Raw genomic sequence first — 17,526 nt, 5'->3', positions numbered from 1 at the left:
TTGTAAATTATTCTTATAAATATATATAAAAATAAATCCATAAAATAATATATATATTAAAACATCAAAATAAAAATAATTAATGTTTTTAGTATTATATATTTTTAAAATTACCATGTAAAATTAATATAACTACACTTTTGAAATAAATAAACTTATATCATATCCTTAGTTTTAGTTTAATTTTGTAAATATTAAAAATATTAATAGAATTTTTATTTGATTTATTAAAATCTTATTTTATATTTTCTATATTTAATCATATATATATATATATAATAAGATATACATAAAGAAGTTAAACTTAATTACATTGGCTTTTTGATATTCCGAAATTACCCCTCGTAGCGAAGACCATGACATACATCCCTCAGCTCGACTTCACCCGGTGATCTTGTTCTTGCTTGCTTGTTTGCTTGCGCCAGCCCGCAAACTCTCCCTTTCTCAATTCGCTCACTTGTTTTCCCTCAAAGTAGCAATCTTTGCTAAAACTGATTCCAATATCGTCTCTTCAATCTATGACTGTCATGACTCCTGCCCCAATTCCTGTAAGTTATCTCACTACATACAATATTTATGCTGACATATATCATATCCACCGTCATGCCTTCTCAATTGCTCGTGCCTTACTTCACGATGCCATTTTTATATTGAACGAGCATTTACTGGGGTTTGCTGCAGTTCGTCTTAGCTATTCCGTCTAGGGCTTTGGTATATGTATATGGGTTGTTACGTTATAAGCAGATTGATTACACGAATGCAATTTGGTTCTGGGGATACACTAATGGGTCATGGGGAATTTGTTTTTTTTAATCGATAGCACGTTTAATGTTGATGACTGCTGCTAATTTTGCAGCAAGAAGATGAAGAGATGCTGGTTCCACATTCAGATTTGGTAGAAGGACCCCAGCCTATGGAAAGTATGTTCTATCTGTGTCATTCTCTCTGTTTTCGTCATAGCTATGCGTCAGATAAGTTGGTTGATACATAATGTCGACTTTAGAATGGGACTGAATGAAATGATGTTTGGTTTATATGGGCATAAGAAGAAAATGAACATGATGGTCCTGTAAAAATTAAGTCTTGCATGACTCATGATTAGAAAGGGGATAGTGGATTGAATTTGATTAAAATAACTGGAAGTACCAAAAAAAGAAAACAAGCTCAAAGGTTATTTTCTGGCAACACCTCATAAGTCACTGAGAAGTTTACAACATGTCTGTGTTGTATATCTTACGTCTTGCAATCTTGTTCTTCCTTGTGGTGTTTTTGTTTTCTATTTGGACATTGGATTGTAGAGAGTTCATATTCACGAGTGACTAGTACACATATTTATATAGTTGCAACTTGCAACTTTTTGAGGAGGGGTTCTTAGTTCTATGTAGTTGTGGACATGTAGTTACATATATGTTTAGTATTCTATTGTCTGAGCCCATACATTTGGTGGCCCCACATACTCTTGGTTGATTACACAATTCATGGAAAATTGAATTTATTCGTATGTTCATGCATCACTTTTTCTAATGTTGCTCCTATGCTTGTACTATGTTTCAAGTATAGTACTCTAGAAATAGAAGTAATAATAACATATTATATTTGGATTCTAGTTAAATAAGTAGCATGTAAATGGAATACCTATGGAAGTATGAGCTTTTCTCAATCTTTTTGCAGCAAGAGATATTAGAGCAACACTTGTTGTGGAATTGTTTTGTTTCTTATTTTTTTTATGTTTCAATTTTAATGAAACCCATTTTCTTTCTTTATGTTGAATGGCTAATAGTTGTAGCAGAAGTGGATGCTAGTAATGCTCCAGATAACCAGCCAGTTGAAGATCCCGAGACATCTAGGTTCACATGGTCAATCGAAAATTTCTCTAGGTTGAATGCAAAGAAGCTCTACTCTGAAATCTTCAATGTTGGTGGACATAAATGGTATGTCAGATTTTTTGGCGACTGTCTATCTTCCTGCCTTTCCCTACATATCTAGGTATTGATTTTTTGAGCTGATGTTGTGTTTCTGTATGTGCAGGAGAATTCTTATTTTCCCAAAGGGAAACAATGTAGATCACATGTCTATGTATCTCGATGTTGCAGATGCAGCTACTTTACCATATGGGTGGAGTAGACATGCACAATTCAGTTTAGCGGTGGTTAATCAAATACATAACAAGTACTCCGTGAGGAAAGGTACAAGTAGTTTTTATCTCTTCTGATTGCAACCCCGCAGCTAAAAGTCTTTTCATTTACTAGTCTCTCATCACTTACAAGAATCTCCATGTGTTGGTTGAACTATTTTAGTAGTTTGCTTACTGATTTCTGATTTCCCTTTCTGAATTATCTGCAACTCATGACCTACATTTCCTTACACAAGGGACCTCCACTAGGATTATAAATTAGTTTCAGATGGTTCTTGTTTTTTCATGTGATAATTGTCATTTATCTCACTCTTTTCAAGTGTAGTAGGCATGATGGCTAGTTTCTTGTTAAAACAATGTATACGGTCTTTACACATGTATGATTTTCTTGATGAATAATGTAATCACCGCGGCAATGTTGTTATATGCTGAAAACCTGCTCAAGGGTTACCCTTTCTCAATGTGTTTTGTTGACTTGATTATCGTTTCTAGTAATATATTGTGAAGCTTTCTTTGGTATCTTCAATTTCTCTTTTACCACATTCTGCTATGGTAGGGTCATTGGCACAACCTGTAGGTTGCACTTGCAGGGAGTTAGTATAAACCTTCTTCCTCAAGAGTTATTTCTGATGTGTTACTGATGGGTAAATAAGGTTGGACTTGAGAAAATTTAAATACTATATTTAGACTTTTTTTGACAATGCAGATACTCAACATCAGTTCAATGCACGAGAGAGCGATTGGGGTTTCACGTCTTTTATGCCTCTTAGTGAACTGTATGATCCTGGAAGAGGTTATCTTGTGAACGATACTTGTGTTATTGATGCTGAGGTAGTAGTGCGCCGTGTTGTTGATTATTGGGCGTATGACTCAAAGAAAGAAACTGGATTTGTTGGACTTAAGAACCAAGGGGCAACTTGTTATATGAATTCTCTTCTCCAAACTTTATATCACATTCCTTATTTTAGGAAGGTTAGTTTTCTTTATTTTGATCATATTCTTTTAGCTGTTTTAATTATTTGATATAAACTTCCTTTTAAAATTATTTGATATAAAGTTACATGTTTTAGGCTGTGTATCACATGCCTACAACTGAGAATGACACTCCATCTGCAAGCATACCTTTGGCCCTCCAGAGTTTATTCTACAAGCTCCAATACACTGATAGCAGTGTAGCAACAAAAGAGTTGACAAAGTCCTTTGGATGGGATACTTATGATTCTTTTATGCAGCACGATGTGCAAGAACTTAATAGAGTTTTGTGTGAGAAACTTGAGGATAAAATGAAGGTAATCGTACAATCATTGACTCCATTTATGTTTGTTTTGTTCGAAGTAATCGATTGTTCAACTCTATTTTTGCTGTGCAATTATAACAGGGAACTGTAGTGGAGGGTACTATACAGAAGTTGTTTGAAGGGCATCACATGAATTACATAGAATGCTTCAACGTGGATTACAAATCTACCAGAAAGGAGTCATTCTATGGTGTTTATCTACATTGACGTGTTTTTAAGTATATATGCTATTATCATTTCAGTTTTTACACTCTCCTATCTTTTTTGTTTTTCAATCACAGATCTTCAGCTTGACGTGAAAGGTTGCCGAGATGTCTATGCGTCTTTTGACAAGTATGTTGAGGTTGAACGTCTGGAAGGTGATAATAAGTATCAAGCAGAGCAACACGGTTTGCAGGTTTGTTGGTGGCTTAATTGTATTTCGCAAATGAATTACTTAAATAAATTTTAGGGCAGGGTTTTCTTTTTGGTTATTCGGCAACATGTTTTTCTCCTTAGACTTACCATATATATGCATGCAACTTCAATTATAGTTGTCACACTACCTCTCTCGGTAGATGTTGTTTCCTGATTCGTGTTCTTTTGTTTTTAGGACAAGAACTATGTCAATATAATGATATTATGCATCTACTTAATGTATTATTATGTTATCTAATCCAAGAAGAGGTATCTTGTCGTATATTAGGATTTTATGCATTGTAATTCTGTTTCAGTATGTTGTATCTTTGACGCTTGATGTTTTATGGTTTTATCATTTTGAGTTCTGTCTTGATGCTTCATTTGGGTGTATTTTGATTAACTTATAACAAATAATGGCAAGATTTGCTATGTATTAGTATGTTCTTTCCCAATTTATACGCAGTTATCTTGGCAATATGGATCCATGAAGAAGAGTAATTTTTTCAATGTTCTGTTTCAGGATGCTAAAAAAGGTGTGTTATTCACTGATTTCCCACCTGTCCTTCAACTTCAATTGAAGCGGTATGAATATGATTTCATGCGTGATACAATGGTGAAGGTTAGTTTTTTAACATTTAGTCCTCTTTTGAAGACTAACTTATTTGAGTATGAAGTTTTATGGATTCATCATTCTTGTAGATTCTGTGATCTAATTGTTCCCTTTTAAGTAAAATCCAGTGTGTTTTGATCCATAAACTCATGAATCTGAATTATTTTGTTTAGTTAGGTCTGGAGTGAATTTATAAAGTCACATTCCCAGTTAACAAGAAATCATGTTTCAGTTTTCATTTTAGTTTGGGTGATTATATCATTTGACATCCCATAATAATAATTTACATCCTAATATATCACATGTACTCAGTCTGGACATAGTTTAATCACTGTTTGAGTTAAGTTGATTTTTTGCTAAGATCAATTTTTCATTACAACATTTTTTCACTGGCATCTCAGTGCTATATTTTATGTTCTTGCTGCATATTTGATAATTTCTATATTTGCATTCATGTTGATAAACCAGTCTCTCAATTGTCCATGCATGATTATTCATTTCTTTACCATCATAACCAGCTTTTCCACAGATTCACCAGCAGCTGCTTCTGTGAAATAATCTTGTTATTGTTCTCTAAATTATTTTTGCCTTCTAATGAATATGAATCTAATATACTAAGAGGATCCATTTATTAAAATGTCAAAATAACTGAGTAAGATAATTACTTATTTCAGCTACTCTAGACACCTAGTTCTTGATCAAACTTACCAATTGTGAGGATTGATGTAATTGAGCTTTTATGCAATGCATTTCCATTTGATTGAGTGCTCATTCAGCTAGTTGTACTCTTAAATTAAGGATCATATTCGCTGGTTCAAGTTGGTGGCTAAAAACATGTTGATTTTCATAAACTATTTTCCTGACTATACTTGAATGGGATGGGATTATTTCGATCTAAAAGGAATCTAATCTTATCTGTTGTTTCCCGCTTGTGTAACCCATGAACGCACCTGCGTTCTTCTTCTTTAATATAAAAACTTGACCTTTTAAAAAAATAAATGTTTCTTGATTGTGCAACTTATATAGTTGTTCTACCATTTAGATTAATGACCGCTACGAGTTTCCGCTTCAACTTGATCTTGACCGAGAAAATGGTAGATACTTATCTCCCGAAGCTGACAAGAGTGTTCGAAATCTCTATACGCTCCACAGGTACTTGGATTGTTTATTGATTGCATCTTGCTCTTGCCTTCCAAGGCATTATGTCCACTATTGTTTTCTCTCTAGTAACTCGTACATACTGTTATTTTTGTCCATGATTGCTCTTGCTCAATTTAGTTTGTATGTTTGTTTACCTTTTACTGAATGTTGCATGTGCATCACGGTATTTGTAAAGGTGTAATCCTTATAGTTGCATCCTGTGTTTGATGTAACCCGAGACAATAAAATTAACCATTAGCTGCATCATGGGAACAATTACTTACTAGGATGCTCTCTCCATTAAAAATGAACAATGTTTAAACATATCCTTGAATTTGGTAGGTATTTTGCGTAGTTTAGCTTGAGTTGATTCGGTAAAGTTCATTAGTGTAGCTCAAAGTCTAATAGGCTATTATCTTAGCTAAGCTCATAAGAAATTTGAACGCCTATTACCAAATTACAAATAAAAAAGCACATTGCAATGACAAGCATCTTCGCTGCGAAAAGGCAAGTGAAAAGGAATATGGAAAAGTATATTTATACAGCTTTCGACACTCTTTAATTTGGATATAGAAATATGATTTAAGTTTTGGCATGTCCCTTCGCTTGGCAAGAGACCCCTTTGGAATAATGTTTCTCTGTTTTCTTTCATCTGGATACTCATTAATAGATTCATTGATTATGTGGAAAGGGAAAGGACTGTATAACAAGAGAGAGAGATGTAAGGGAGCAGGAGACAAGAGGGGTAACACAAAATCAATTTTGTCAGTGTAATATGCCTTTGGATTTACTGTAATTAGTTTAATGTAGTCATTCTCCTGCTAGGAGGAGTTGGGTGTCCTTGCCTTTAAAGTTGGGTTAAACATGTAGACTTTATAACTCGTGTTTAGGGATGGACTAGATTTTGAGATAAACCTGTCCAATGTGTGGTAACTGAGCCATGACCACTTAGAAGATTATGAGCAGCATGGTGTACTTGTGCTGCTGGGTTCATCAGCAGATAGTCTGAAATGATTCACATTTCTCCTTGGTTCAGCTTGAAATCCATTGTCAGTTATCAACGGTTTATCACTCTATTAAGGATTAGAGTTCATCTCTTGTTAATACTATGTTTGTGATCTTTCTTGTGCATATTATTGTTTGCTTATTTGTGTACCAAGATGCTAGTTCATCTTCACTTTTGGTTCCTTTGCAGTGTACTAGTTCATAGTGGTGGGGTGCACGGTGGACACTATTATGCCTACATAAGGCCAACACTCTCTGATCAGTGGTTTGTATTTTCTCAGCAGAATTATGCATTTATTTTGTATGCATGCTAATAGGTTGTTTTTGTTTGTACGTTTCTGTTAACTACATTTGCATATGCTTTATTATATTGTTAAATATGATCTTTTGAAGTATGTAAAACATCGGGACTTGGGGGGGAAGGACTCACCATTTATTTCTTATTTACATTGTACTTGTAAACCATAAATCAGCGGAGGACCAAGTACATGTGGTCAGATCATGTTATGCTATAGTTGCATTACACTTATAATTCTTTGCAACATAGAGTACTTCTGAACGAGCTGCTTTTACTTGTCATAGAAATCTCACATGCATTAGCATCTATGATTGACATAAAGCTCTAATATTAATCAAGAGCTAATTATGGATAAGCATTAGACTAAGGCAACCACTTTCTGAAGATGACAAATTTCATCAATCCCTGTATTATAGTCTCTTTCTTGGTAGTCAATTTATGCTTGTACACATGTGTAGATATTATTCTCTAGAGGTCGTACAGATAGTTAGCTTGAAAAGATTTATTTGCTGATAATTGATAAACAATTTATGTGAGTGTCCCTTCATATATGGTTGCATTATATGATCTAATATTCCCAATAAATAAGAATGTTGTATTTGCTAGTTAAGATTGTTCTTTATGATAACCATATATAAAATGCATAATTATATAATATTATGCTTGTGCAAGTATTATGTAAATCAGTTCAATTAAAAGACATCTAGCTGCAGATTCTACATCAGGTTTATTAAGTATTTTTTTTTTTGTTTGAATTTATGCAATATTTTTTTTTTCTTCAGGTTCAAATTTGATGATGAGCGAGTTAGCAAAGAAGATATAAAAAGAGCTTTAGAAGAGCAATATGGTGGTGAAGAGGAGGTATACTTTCTTTTGCTTTAATATTCAATTCGTAATTGACTTTTTACTTTGTTTTTCATTTATATTTGATTGTTCTCACATTCTCAATATGCTTGGCAGTTGCCACAGACGAATCCCGGGTTTAATAACGCACCCTTTAAATTCACTAAATACTCAAACGCCTACATGCTTGTGTATATACGTGAAAGTGACAAGGAAAAAATAATTTGTAATGTGGATGAGAAGGACATTGCAGAGCATCTTAGGGTATGATGCTGATGTTGTAATATCATTTCGTTTTATCAGGTGTCTATCCAGAATCTTCTTTGTTACTTCTTTTACAACTATGCAGGTAAGGTTGAAGAAAGAACAAGAAGAAAAAGAAATAAAGAAAAAGGAAAAAGCAGAAGCTCATCTTTATACGATTATAAAGGTCAGATTTACAAAACACTTGCTAGATGCTTTTATTTTGTTCAGGATGAGTTTCTTTTGCTGCTAATCATTTTTCTCATACTTGAAATTTTACATGTAGGTGGCACGAGATGGGGATCTTCTAAACCAGATTGGGAGAGATATTTACTTTGATCTTGTAGATCATGATAAAGTTAGAAATTTCCGTGTACAGAAGCAAATGCCTTTTAACCTCTTCAAGGTACCGTTTTTACATACTATATGTAGAAATTTGAAGAGAATATGATTTCTTCATATATTGGATTGTTTAAGTATTACAATGAGAGGCCAATTTATTATAGGCAATATTAAATGAAACTAAATAAATAAAGAACAACCGCGAAGATAACGAATGGATGCCTCTTTCTAGGAGAAAGTTTATGGATAAAAGCCTATGGGGGCGTATCTGTAAAACATGGGAGAGGCTCCATCCCCTTCTCACTTTTACGGTTGGTAATGGTAAGAAAATTGATTTTTGGAATGATCCGTGGCACCCAGCGGAAAATTGTCAGACACTTAACGGATCTTTTTGAGATCTCTAATAAAAAGGAGGCTAAAGTGGCAGACTATTTTCGTCTCACATCTAACCAAACTGTTTGGAGAATTCCTTTAAATAGAAGACTTTCCATCGAAGAGGATGGGAGACGAGTTCTCCTCATAAATGCTCTTACCAATGTTTCGATTGATCTAGAGACTGACGATAAGTTTTCTCTGTCTGGCATTTCTGATTTTAAAACTAGCTACATTTATCATGCGTCTCTCCAAAATACTTAATCCCGGTTTCTTTGGAAAGAGATGTGGAAATCAAAAATTCCATCAAAAATCTCGTTTTTTGGTTGGGAAGCTATTAATGTAGAAGTCTTGACAACTAACAAACTGAAAAACAAAGGATTTCATCTCGCTAACAGATGCAACATTTGTTTGAATAGTAAAGAATTCATTAATCACATTTTTCTACATTGTGACCTTGTCAAGAGCATGTGGGCTCTTCTGCATAACCTTCTTCAATTTCAATGGGATACACCATCAAAAGTCTCTGATTTTTGGGTCAAATGGATTGAATTGTATTCTAGCAACAAAATCGCGGACGATTGGAAACCAATTCCCCTCATCATGTTTTCCCTCTTTTCTCCCCCCCACACCCCACTTCTCCTTTATAAAATCTCTGAACGTTTTTTCATTCTTTATTAATATAAAAAGTTGACCTTTAACAAAAAAGCGCTCTTTAGATCCTTGATATGGGAAATTGCTTGCTTCAACATGTTCTGATTGAGGCTTTGTTTCACATGCAGGAGGAAGTTGCGAAGGAGTTTGGTGTACCAGTGATACTCCAGCGTTTTTGGTTGTGGGCAAAGCGTCAAAATCATACATACCGCCCTAATCGACCATTGACACCCTTGGAGGAAACTCAAACAGTAAACCTTTTGGCTTTGTTTCATGAATATTTATCTGTTTTTAGCCAATGATTATCAATTTTTGTGTTGTATATGTTATTGGAAGGGATTATATGATTTCTCTTTAACAAATGTATGGTCCTACTAGGGTTGATATGGTACAATCTTTATGTTTATGTCACAAGGTCCTTTGTTACAGATAATTTATTCTTTAGTTTCTTTGATAGGCAGTTGAGTTGAAGCCTCTTCTTCTCTCACTTGGAACAATTGTTTGACTACATGAGCAAATTCCAATTGATATAGATAAATTTCATGTTTAATATGGATTGGTTAGGAAAGAATCTGTTTGAACCAGGATTAAACTTGTCTTAAGTGACAAGTTAGTTTGTAGGAAAGGAAAATTCAGGAAGTTTACTTTTGTTATCTGCTTAAAAGCATGACTGTGAGCACTGAGTAATGCTTCTGTAGTTGTATTAGTTTCTGTTATCTAGAAATAAGCCTTCTTCAGTAACATTTCCCATATTGAAGTTTCTTTCTTAAAGTTGTGTTCTAAAGGGGGTCACACATAAAAATGCTGTTTGAGATTACATTCAATATGTTGCAGGTTGGGCAGCTGCGGGAAGTGTCAAATAAAGTTCATAATGCAGAATTAAAGTTGTTTCTTGAAATTGAGATAGGACTGGTACTGTTTTATACAAACCTGGCACTCACTTGTTATACTGGATTAAAGTTTCTGGTATTTTTAACCCATTGATTTATCTTTCAGGATATGTGCCCTGTTAGTTATCCTGAGAAGACAAAAGATGATATTTTGCTTTTCTTCAAGCTTTATGATCCCGAGAAGGAAGAGCTACGGTATAATAAGATGTTCTTATCAAACTTATAGGATATTATGTGAACTATAACTTTTTGTCTCTGCCTCAGCTATATTGGAAGGTTGTTTGTGAAGGCCATGGGTAAACCAATTGAAATCTGTACAAAGCTGAATGAAATGGCTGGATATGCACCCAATGAGGAAATAGAACTTTATGAGGTTTGTTTCTTGCAATACATCTATATCTTTCTTTCAGTCTGCACACAATTAGTTCTCTACCTCTCTATCCTTTTCTCCCACTCTATATCTTGTCTTCTGGTGGGTTTTCTATTGAGTTGAACTGTTTTTTTTCATAAAAATATTGTACTGTTTTTTAACAGTTACAGTATTGCGATTCACAAAATGTCTCGGATGTTTAGATGGTTATAGTGGTATATGTGATTCATTCATCTAATTTGAAACTTGAAATCAGACTAGTTGTAGGGATTGTTTGGTTTCTTGTGATTTTAGGTTAACCCAAAATCTCACCTATTATGAAATAATATAATTTTAACATGTAATGATTTATTATAAACTGTCTGAAAAGTAAGATGTTATTAAAAAAATATTTTATTTCTTTCATATTTTATAATTTCTTTAGAACTTCAAAATCACATAAAAATATATCTTTAAACCTTAAAATCTAATATTCTATGTGCCTTGGGGAGAATGGTTATAACTTATACCATCACATTCAGGAAATAAAGTTTGAGCCACATGTCATGTGTGAGCCTATTGACAGGAAATCTGCGTTTAGATCTAGCCAGGTACTGTTCTTTCATCTTCCAATGCATATGATATGTTTCTTCTTCTGCTATTTTTCTAATGAGGTATATCATGCAGCTTGAAGATGGGGACATTATTTGTTTCCAAAAATCTATTTCAGAACGCAGTGAACAACTTCGCTATCCGGATGTACCTTCATTTTTGGAGTACGTGCACAATCGCCAGGTACGCTTTAAGTAAATTCCTCACAACTTGTAATATTTGTGAAACCCTTCTTTCCGTTTGTATTATATTTATTATACTTTTAGAGTTCAGAATTATTTTAAATATCTACCTACTTATTTCCTGCATGTCTCTCCTTAATAGATTAAGTTATGTTCCCTTTCTGTATCATCCTAGTCTCTTCAAAGATGAAAGAGGCTAGGCGATTTATCCTCAGCTAGGGAAATAATTTCCTTCATGTCTTAAGATATACACATTGACAGGCTTAAATTCAGGAAAATGAGCTTGGTTGATAAAAAAAGCCATCTAACCTTAATTGCTAGTTATGAGACCATAGTTGTCAATAGCGCCCGTAGCGCTAGCGAATAGCGTATAGTCTATACACTTTCAAATAGCCCGCATTTCTCGCTATAGCTCACATAGCGACAATAGCTATTGCCCCTTATAGCGACGCTATTTAAAAAAAAATATATATATTTATTTGACTTTTCATCTTCTCAAATTTTTCTCATTTATTTTTGACTCTTCCTCTTCTCACACTTATTTTTCCTTAATTTATTCTCTTCTTCCTTTTTTCTCTCAAGCCTTTTCCAATTCTTCTCTTTTCTAGCCGTTTTGTCTTCTACAGTCAAATCGTCAACTTGCTTGTAAGTTTTGTTATATATATTTATTTCATAATTTTGATTTATATAAGTTTTAGTAGTTTTATACATTGAGGCAATCAAATACAACTTCATCTACACCTCTAAGAAGCTAGAAGGCAATAACATCTAAGTCAAGGGGGGAAAAGACCAATAGGAACATCTAACACATTTGATCTTTTAGATGAAGAAGATGAATTTGATTTCGATGAAAAAAGTGAAGAAGAGAATGATGAAGAAAATGATGACAATGAATTCTAGATTATGTTTTGAACTTTTTGTAGTTTAAGAATTTATGGTTTTTATGTTTTGAACTTTTAATTTTGTGATGTTTTTTATTTTTGATATTTACATGTTTTTAACGCTTTATTTTCAAATAGCCCGCTACGCTATTCGCTTTACGCTATAATCATGAGCAGCTTTGGCGCTATTTAGCGCTATACGTTATTGACAACTATGTATGAGACTATTTTTCTTTGGGGTTCGTCTCACTGTCTTTGATAGTTGTTGTTGCTAGTTCTAGGTTCTTGATTCAACCATAGAAAACTGTCGTAATAGAGAAATGGTTGTTTGCAAGGCTCAAGTGTGGCCTGTGATGCCTAGAAGTTTATATGGAGCCACCACTTGGATTTGTAGGTCGGAGGAGTATGGTGTTTGTAGGCTAGAGCGATTATATCTGGTTAAATTAGTCTTCCTCAAACCTCGTTTTGTGTAATCAAGAAATTGCATGTCCTTTCATATTTTAATTTTTTTAACATATATGCAACACTAACTGTGAATGTAATGCCTTGTGAATTCTTCAAAGTCGATAGTTATTCTTACAAGTATTAATGTACAACCTATTGTTTCCTAATTTGGTTGTACATGTGTATGTTTAACATGCCCCAGGTGGTTCATTTTCGAGGACTGGAAAAGCCCAAGGAAGATGATTTTTGTTTAGAGCTGTAAGTGGAGACACCCAAAATATATAATCTCACTACATTTCTGTTTTTGTTGCCATTATTTTACCAATTTATGATTATTAACTTGACATTATGATTTTGAATTTGATTCCATTGTTAAGGTCAAAGCTTCACACTTATGATGATGTAGTGGAAAGATTAGCCTCTCAGCTTGGTTTGGATGATCCATCCAAGATCAGACTGACAGCTCATAATTGTTACTCTCAGCAACCCAAACCGCAACATATCAAATACCGTGGTGTGGATCATTTGTCAGACATGTTGTTGCACTACAATCAGGTATCATGATATTTTTCCTCTCATGTTGATTGCCAACATTGAAGCTTATCAAGAAGAAAGCATCACCCAATAGTTATTGGTTTCAGAAAATGTGATCTCTATTCTATGTACACTGGTTGCAGACATCTGATATTTTGTATTATGAAGTACTGGACATACCTTTGCCTGAATTACAAGGTCTGAAGACGCTGAAAGTAGCTTTTCATCACTCAAAGAAAGATGAAGTATGCAGACTGTTCCCTCCAACTTAAATGGATATTTTCTTTCTTAAATGCTGATAAATCTAATATATCTTTAATTCTTATTTCAGGTGTCTGTCCACATTATTAGACTCCCTAAGCAGAGTACCGTAGGTGATGTTATTAATGAACTAAAGACAAAGGTATTTTGTAAGATTGAGACATGGTGACAGAATAATATACATATAGGATAACTCCTCTTCATATTTGTTTACTTATTTTTCATCTACCCATTTGAGCAGGTTGAGTTATCCCATCCAAATGCAGAAATCAGGTTGCTTGAAGTGTTTTACCATAAGATCTACAAGGTATTCATTTGTTCCTTACTTCAGACTTGAGAGGAAATCCCTTTATTAGTTTCATTCTGGCTTTTCTCCTTTGGTGTAGGATACTGATATATTGATATACACTTCTTGTAACATTCAGCAAATCTTTCATCTGCTATTGTGATTTCCTTTACAATCTTTTCCACATGCTTATGCATCCAAAATATATCCTTATTTTCAAGTTCCAAGTCCATAAATGTACTTTGAAGGCTTGTTAAACTGCTAAAGTGACCTGTCTATGAATACCTTTTTTCTTGTTTAAATCATTTTTGTCTTTTTGTCCTCTAATAATACATTAATGCATGCAGATTTTCCCACCCAATGAAATGATTGAGAATATTAATGACCAGTACTGGACCTTGCGAGCGGAAGAGGTTCTTCTCTATCTTTATGTCCCTCCCCCTAGTGGGCCCCACAAACTCCTGCACTGTCCATTTTTGTGCTTTTTCATTATCAGTAATTTTAGGTCCGTGATAATATATTGCTCATAGTGGGTGATGGTGTTGATTTGTTTTTTAAGTTAAAAAAGTAATGCTACTTATCCAGACATTTGACAGAACTTCATGCTAATTTTATTTCATTTATTTTTCAGTGTAATCTGTCTGTACCCAATATAAATTAGCTCAGTATAGTATTAAAGATAAATCAGTGAACTTTCATTGGAAAGAGGTAAACTATAAAATGACTAAATATTTATATAAAATTACTGTTGAGAGAAGATTAATAGATTTTTTTTAAAATCTAGGAAGCTAGTACTACCCCCACAGTCATGCCTCCCACATTAACTTAAGTCGTTCTTAGTAGGAATCGAACCCGTGACCTTTGGTCTCTTAGGTACCGACTTTGGGGTGAGAGAAGATTATTAGTAAAACTAGATATTTCCCGTAATCTTACTAAAATGTTAGTGTGCTGTAATTTTGTAGCAGTTTCATTCATTTCTGGTATGTGAATATTCAAATATAAAGACAGTTAATGAGTTTTCTTGAAAAAGGTTAACTCTTCATTAAAAAGAAAACGCAAGTTGCGTTTAATGAATTACAGATGGGAGGGAGAAGAGAAACAAAAACAAAAGAACAAAAGGAGAAGAAGAAGGCTAAATGCCAATAAGATCAATAAAGACAGTTAATAAGTGAACTTACATCCCCTAAATTCTGAATCTTCTCTTTTTGCAACAATGTTTTAATTCACTCTGTATAGAAATTCAATGATTTATATGAAGGTGTAGCACAAGTTTGGTTGTTGTTCATTTTATGCAAGATGTCTATTTTACCCTTTATTCTTTTCTGCAGATTCCTGAAGAGGAGAAAAATCTTGGTCCTCATGATCGCTTGATACATGTATATCATTTCACCCATGACTCTGCTCAAAATCAAACGGTAACAGTTGGTTCACATACATCATACTAACAAAGTAGCAATACTCTTTGTATCATTAGTTTGAGCCCTCTTGATTAATTGTACAAGCAGGTTCAGAACTTTGGAGAACCATTTTTCTTGGTCATTCATGAAGGTGAGACTTTGGCTGAGGTCAAACTAAGAGTACAGAAGAAATTGCAGGTTCCTGATGAGGAGTATGCAAAGGTACATTTCTATGTCTCATTCTTAACTGTGTGCTCCCCCTACTACATTTACGGGTGAGCATTGGGTAAAACCCAACCCATTTTATCCAATCCAAAACCAATCTATAATTACCTAACCCATATCCAACTCAATCTAGTTTGGGTTGGGTAAACCCATTCTACCCAAATTACATAAAACTAAGGCTAAAGGTGTGTTTGATAAATTGACTTCCCAACTCATTTAATTTAAATTTCTAAAATATCAAAGGAAATTTTACAAAATTTATCTTTCATAATTTTCTCTCATCAATAAATCAGTTAAATAAAATTATGTAAAATAGAAACTCTCCACATTATAAATAGATATCAAATTGTTTGTTTTTTTCTTTTTCCAAATAAATAGATATCAAATTGGAAGACTCATTTAGCTCGTTGGTAGAGCTCAAGAACATGAACTATTTTCAGAAAAATAAATATCAAATTAATTATTATGGATTGAGACTCCTTTTCACTAATCCACGGTATCACGAAGATAGCTATTACCGTATGGAAAACAAACTAAACAAACCACGTCATATTGACATTTGTCACAAATTAATCAAAATACAACAGGTAGAGCATTAGAATAAAAAGAACTTAAGAAACTCCCCATAAGAAAACTCAAACCTATTGCATGATTAGGCCTTGCTCGACCCTGATAGTTGATGCTATTATGAATCTTGTGCGTCTCTTCCGAGTTTCAAATTTTCCTTTTTTATTTTTTTTTTCTCACCGCTTCTAACAATATCGTAAATAGCTTTATAAAATTTAGGCAATGTTTAATTGAATAAATTAATCATTTTCAAGTATAAATGGAATCAATGTAACATTTTAGGATCATTATTAGGGAAAATGTTTTTTGAATAATGCTTAAATATAACATAATAATATAGATAAGACTACTAGGGGGTCCTCTAGGAATCCACCCTGGTCTGCTTCTCACTCGATAGGACAATGAAATATTTGTATAAAGTTGGGCTTTGTTCGGTTTATTATCTTATATTGCATTTTTTTTCTACCCCGCACTATACTAATCCAAATTGTAAAAAGGTTGTTTGGAACTGGTTGGGTTTCGGTTTACCCTAAGCAATGCTTACCCCTAGCAATAACTCTGTTTAGTACTAGCATATTTTTTGCTCTTTCTTTTTTATTTCTAACTTTTCTTTGAATTTACCAAATTCCTCTTGTCTAGTTGTTTTCTTAAGTTTATGTTCTTTGTTTTCTCGTGGGCAGTGGAAATTTGCATTTTTGGCACTAGGCCGACCTGAATACTTGCAAGACATGGATGTTGTTTCTAATAGGTTTCAGGTGTGTACCTTCATATCTTCCTTGCCTTAGTCTTGCCATTTGATATTCCTCTTTGCCTGTTTCCTTTTGTCAATTGTTTGTGTTTAGTCTACCTCCTTTTCTTAATCTTTTTCAGAAAAGAGATGTTTATGGTGCATGGGAACAGTATCTGGGAGTGGAACATACAGATTATGCTCCAAGGAGACCATATTCAGCAAATCAGGTTAGGTTTCGGTTGAGGGCATCTGCACTTTTTTTCCCGACTTTAAGTTATCTTGCCTGGCCTGGCCTTTAAAGACTGACTATATACTGGTAAAATTTCAGAATCGACACCAGTATGAGAAACCAGTGAAGATTTACAACTAGAGTAAGTGTACAGGAATTTGTGCATCATATTTGGTGGAATGGATAGAACTATTTATAAAAGCATTTGTTTACTACAAATGGTAAGATGTTCTAAAAGCGACAAGAAGAAAGTTCTACTGTTGATATGGCATGTGCAGGTTCTCTAGATGGTTTCGTTCTTCTATAGTATTTTCCCCTTTATGTTGATTTTTGGTAACTGCAGCTTATAACATTAATTCCAACTAGCCCATCGGCTTCAGCTGCTTCTTTTTTTTGTCGCCCATGGGGGTAACTGGTTTCCTAGCTTTTGGTGCTTTTTTTTATTTCTTTTCTTGTGTGCAGCCTAAATTGTACTTAGAGACAGGTACATAGAAAAGAATTTTTGGAGACTAGACAAAATATGTATACATGGTATAGTTTGCTATTTTAATGTTTGGTTCTAATTAAAACCATTAGGTCAAAGGCAATCACTTTTCTTCTGA

The 17,526-nt window shown here is 33.8% G+C and overlaps 1 protein-coding gene across 2 annotated transcripts; it reads left to right on the top strand.

Annotated features, from left to right (window-relative positions):
- The first annotated feature begins 387 nt into the window (after positions 1-387).
- On the top strand, positions 388-17,526 carry LOC124921152 (ubiquitin C-terminal hydrolase 13-like). Of its 2 annotated transcripts, none has more exons than XM_047461774.1 (32): positions 388-548; positions 857-920; positions 1,781-1,931; positions 2,029-2,186; positions 2,841-3,106; positions 3,205-3,423; positions 3,513-3,621; positions 3,713-3,828; positions 4,351-4,449; positions 5,483-5,592; positions 6,776-6,850; positions 7,666-7,744; positions 7,853-7,990; positions 8,076-8,156; positions 8,256-8,375; positions 9,466-9,588; positions 10,172-10,249; positions 10,334-10,422; positions 10,492-10,600; positions 11,119-11,187; positions 11,264-11,371; positions 12,898-12,953; positions 13,073-13,250; positions 13,373-13,474; positions 13,561-13,632; positions 13,732-13,797; positions 14,124-14,189; positions 15,105-15,191; positions 15,282-15,395; positions 16,646-16,720; positions 16,836-16,922; positions 17,024-17,526. In XM_047461774.1, exons 1-32 carry the CDS (start codon positions 519-521, stop codon positions 17,063-17,065), a joined length of 3,336 nt encoding a protein of 1,111 aa, XP_047317730.1. In that variant the 5' UTR covers positions 388-518; the 3' UTR covers positions 17,066-17,526. The 2 variants fall into 2 exon arrangements, with proteins under 2 accessions (XP_047317730.1, XP_047317729.1); XM_047461773.1 differs by having other exon boundaries at positions 7,844-7,990.

The sequence above is a fragment of the Impatiens glandulifera genome, chromosome 1 (assembly GCF_907164915.1).
Source record: "Impatiens glandulifera chromosome 1, dImpGla2.1, whole genome shotgun sequence".
Taxonomy (NCBI): Eukaryota; Viridiplantae; Streptophyta; class Magnoliopsida; order Ericales; family Balsaminaceae; genus Impatiens; species Impatiens glandulifera.
Note: the sequence above shows the minus strand (reverse complement) of the source record. Positions and strands in the feature narration are given on the sequence as shown.